The sequence below is a fragment of the Nannochloropsis gaditana genome (genome assembly GCF_000240725.1).
Source record: "Nannochloropsis gaditana CCMP526 unplaced genomic scaffold scaffold786, whole genome shotgun sequence".
NCBI classification, from domain to species: Eukaryota; class Eustigmatophyceae; order Eustigmatales; family Monodopsidaceae; genus Microchloropsis; species Microchloropsis gaditana.
This window is the reverse complement of record NW_005803167.1, coordinates 7430-11261: the sequence shown is the minus strand read 5'-3', so window position 1 is coordinate 11261 and position 3832 is coordinate 7430. Positions and strand designations below refer to the sequence as shown.

General features: G+C 52.2%; 1 protein-coding gene across 1 annotated transcript; it reads left to right on the top strand.

Moving 5' to 3' along the window:
* Positions 1-775: 775 nt before the first annotated feature.
* MND1 (meiotic nuclear divisions 1-like protein) lies at positions 776-2939 on the top strand (the record flags this gene model as incomplete). Its single annotated transcript, XM_005853670.1, has 8 exons — positions 776-874; positions 1140-1204; positions 1346-1425; positions 1668-1734; positions 2029-2118; positions 2335-2426; positions 2644-2708; positions 2880-2939. The coding sequence occupies exons 1-8, from the start codon at positions 806-808 to the stop codon at positions 2937-2939; spliced, it is 588 nt and encodes a 195-aa protein (XP_005853732.1). The 5' UTR covers positions 776-805.
* Positions 2940-3832: the final 893 nt, after the last annotated feature.

The following is a 3832-nucleotide window of genomic DNA, read 5'->3' as shown; positions in this document are numbered from 1 at the left end:
GAGAGGATGCAATAGGGTGGTATAAGTGAGGAGGAGGAGGAGGAGGAGGAGGAGGAGGAGATTTTCTGTTACTGCAAAATGACCCATGACCCTGAGGATGGGAGGGGGATAATGGAGTGCGGCGGCTGCAAGAGCTGGTAGCATTTTGATCGCATTGAGAAAAAGAAGGGAAAGGTAGTGCGGAAGCCGGTGGAGGTCGCTGCGAGCAGCGAGACGACGCAGTGGTCATTGCCGCCGCGACTCCAAGAGCACGACAAAGAAGTAGGTACTTCGGGTTGAAAGAGCCAGGGAAGGAACACGGTGAACTCATAGATGAAGAATGTAACAGTAATATAACGCAGTTTGAATGTGTTTAATCCTTCATCGCCTTTCAGTTCGATTTTGCTTTTCTTGCCCTTCTCGTCCTTGTAAGCTCGGCCCATCGGACTCACCACTTCCTCGACGAGAAAAATGTAAGCGGCCGTATTATCGCATCCACACCCGCTCTAAGCCGCTGAAAGAGCTCCTAATTCTCTTTTTTTGACATTCCAAAAGGTTCGGTGGGGGAACTTTTAGGGACCTCGAGGAGGTGGGTGCCCCGTCACCAAATTAGATCCCAGCGGCCTTGGTTGCACTTTCTTGAGCGAGTGGAAACATATTCTTATAGAAAATATGAACTTGGTCAACGATTTAATTATCTCGGGCCTCCATTGCTTTCATGGTTCGTGCTCTTTCAAGGCTTACATGCAGGTGTTTTTGTTCACCCTTAGTTCATACTCCACAGGATTTTGGTTGTCCCGACACTAGCCATTTTGACCTCAGCACCATGCCGAAGCGGAAAGGCATGTCCTTGGAGGAGAAGCGCCAAACAATCTTGAAAATCTACCATTCCACGGTAATAGAAACGCGGCGTACACAAATGATGTCTTGAGAGGGAAGGGAACGGGGAGAAAGTGATGAAGTGATCCGGGGCCCCATCCAGATGAGTGACAGGGACGGAAGCGAAGGAGGAAGGAAGGCGTACTTTGGAGTCCAGCGGCGGGTGATCCATACGCTCTCTGCATCTCGATAGGGCAGAAAAAAAAGTGTCGGCAATCATGGTCATGGCCACGCCGTTTCTCTACTGACCGCCCGTATCTCACCCCACTCCCATGCCCTAGGGTGCCGTCTACAGTCTAAAAGAGATGGAGGGTCTCGCATCGAAACAAGGTGTTGTGTCACAGAGGTGAGCAGGACACTGCCTGGAAAGCCGTGGGAAGGCTTTGAAGCAAGGCAACAAGGGGGTTGTGGTGTCAGGCAGCACCGGCACTAAATTTCTCTTCATTTCCACCGCCTTTTCTGTGGTGTCCCCCCTCTCGATCTGTAGCGTGAAGGACGTCAACCAAGGACTCGTCGACGATGGCTTGGTCGAAATGGAAAAGGTTGGAGCAAGCAACGTTTTCTTCGGTCGGTAGGGGGGGACAGGGACCACGGCGCGAGGGGAGGGGCGGCAGGAAGGGGAGGAGAGGATGTGTAGAGGTGGGGGGAGGTCGGGGAAGAGATGGAGGAGCAACCCCCCATAAGCTTCTCGCATCTCCACTTCCCTTCTTAAAGCCACAAGCTACTTCTCCTGCATCCTGAATTCGTGTATTCTTCGGTCCTTGTCTCCCTATCTCTTTTCCACTTTTCATGTTCATGATTATTGACAGCCTTTCCTGGCAAGGCTATTGCGTCGAAAAGGACCGCCACCGTCAATTTAGAGAGCGAAGTCGCTAGGTATGTGCTACCATTCTCTCTCACCTCTTTTGCTCCCGGCCCGCACGCCATTATCTCGGTCGATTCCTCCTCTTTTTATCCGTTTACCCTCCACGGGAGGGTCTCTTCTATGCTGACTCTCCTCACCACAATAAGGGCATCTCTTATTTCACGTCATTCCCTTCCTCTTTTTCCCTCGTATGGCTCTTCGCCTTTGCTTCTTCTCTGTATCGTAGCGTTCTGTGCCGTTGTGGGGTCTCAATCTATTTTCCACGCTCCATCATCTTCTTTTCGCCCCCATCTCATCTGCACCAGACTCAAAGCTCACGTAAGCACGTTGGAAGAGAAAGCAGCAGCTTTGTCAGCGGGACGCCAAGATTCCGAAAAGAGGAGACAGAACATGGAGTAAGTAGGGAAAAGAAGAAAGGCGGGAGAGACGCGGCTTGAGGTTGGGAGCAGAGGAAGTCCAAGGGCGGCCAATTGCCCCGTCAGGACCCCGCTTACTCGGTTTCTTGCATCTACAACCCCGTTCCTACACGTCAACTGAACTGGATGACGAAACGTAGAGCGACCTGGTAATTCGTATGTATCCATTATCGAATCCTCTCACCCTCCATCCAGGGACTACGAAACTGCCCTTGCCCTGAAAACGAAGCAGTTGGAGGAAGTGCAACGCTTCAAGGATAATGACCCGGTGAAGATCGAACGGCTTGGTAGGTGGAAAAAGGAAGCATGCGCCATTCTAGACAAAACAAAAGGATAGAAACAAGGGCGAGGACCATCGAACCATGTCGATGAGACGCATACACCACTACGTGAGCTCAGTGCGACGCTCGCTGGACGAAACACTCTCACCAATACATCCTAGCCGGGCGGATCCTTGGCGTATCGAGGAAATTCACGCGAGACCTTTTCTCTCATCTTATCCAGAGGCGCAGGCTGCTCTCTGTAAGCAGGGAGTCAATCGGTGGACGGACAATATCTTCTCCATTAAGGTACAGAGAGTACCGGAGGGGGGGGGGGAAAACTCTTTCGTGCCATGATTGATGGGAAGCGTTTGTCTTCAGACGTCGGCACCGATCCTTTCCAAGCATACACGCGTCGTTCTGGTGGGTGACTGACGAGACAAATGCCTCCTACATGTTCGGACCCATCCCTGGCACTAGAGCTACTTGGTCAAAAAACGCGGCATGTACAGCAAGGACGTCGACAAATTCCTAGGGTAAGAGGTTCAGGGGACGCGGGTGGTAATCAGAACACGATCGGTCGCGCGTTATTCGAGGGAGAAAAGCGGGAAGAAGGGAGGAATATATTGTGCTCGGTTCAAGGGCATGTTGCGTCTAAGAACTGCCTCCCTGGTGTCTGCGTCATCTGTTGGAATGTTTGAGTAAGTGTTACCTTCCCTCTTACCCCTTGGTTGCACCTCTGGACACGCACGCGCGTGCTCGCGTACAGGCTCACGGACTCATTTGACTATGTGGAGTGAAGACATCAGGACAATGAACCGTCAAAAGTAGGGAAAGGGGGAGAATGGGGGGGGGGGGACGTCGGAGGAGCTCTCAAAGTAAAAAAGGAAACATGAAAGGACAGGAGTGACCAGAAAAGGAAAACGCACTAATGACGTTCAAGGCCCTCCATCGATGGACCAATGAGGGAGAAATTCTGTCAACGACAGTCCTCGCCTTCCTGAAACGAGTCCACTGCCCTCCACATGCGCCAAGCACAAGGCGGTTGACTTTGCTTCCAAGTATTGAGACATGGGTTCTCCTCGGCGCCCTGCGTTCCTTTCTTGACCATAGTTTACATGCTGATCCCCACACTGCTCCTTGGAAGAAAGCACATGATCCACAGCCCTTGCGCCGCCTGCCTCCAAGCTGTGTTTTTGGCCCCATTGTCCCCTCAGGAATCGAGAGGGAAGACGCAAGGCAGGAGAAAGATGCAGTCATGACGTTCATGCCCAAGCACGCGAACCGCGTGCTTCCAGGACCCCGACTCTGAATGGTAGGGAAAAGAGCCAGCACTGTCAGAAGGACCGCAAATCCCCGAAGGGAGAGAGATCGTGCTGTCTATCCCCATATAATCTGTGCCTTTCTTTCTATCTTCGCCCAGGAGAGCCGCC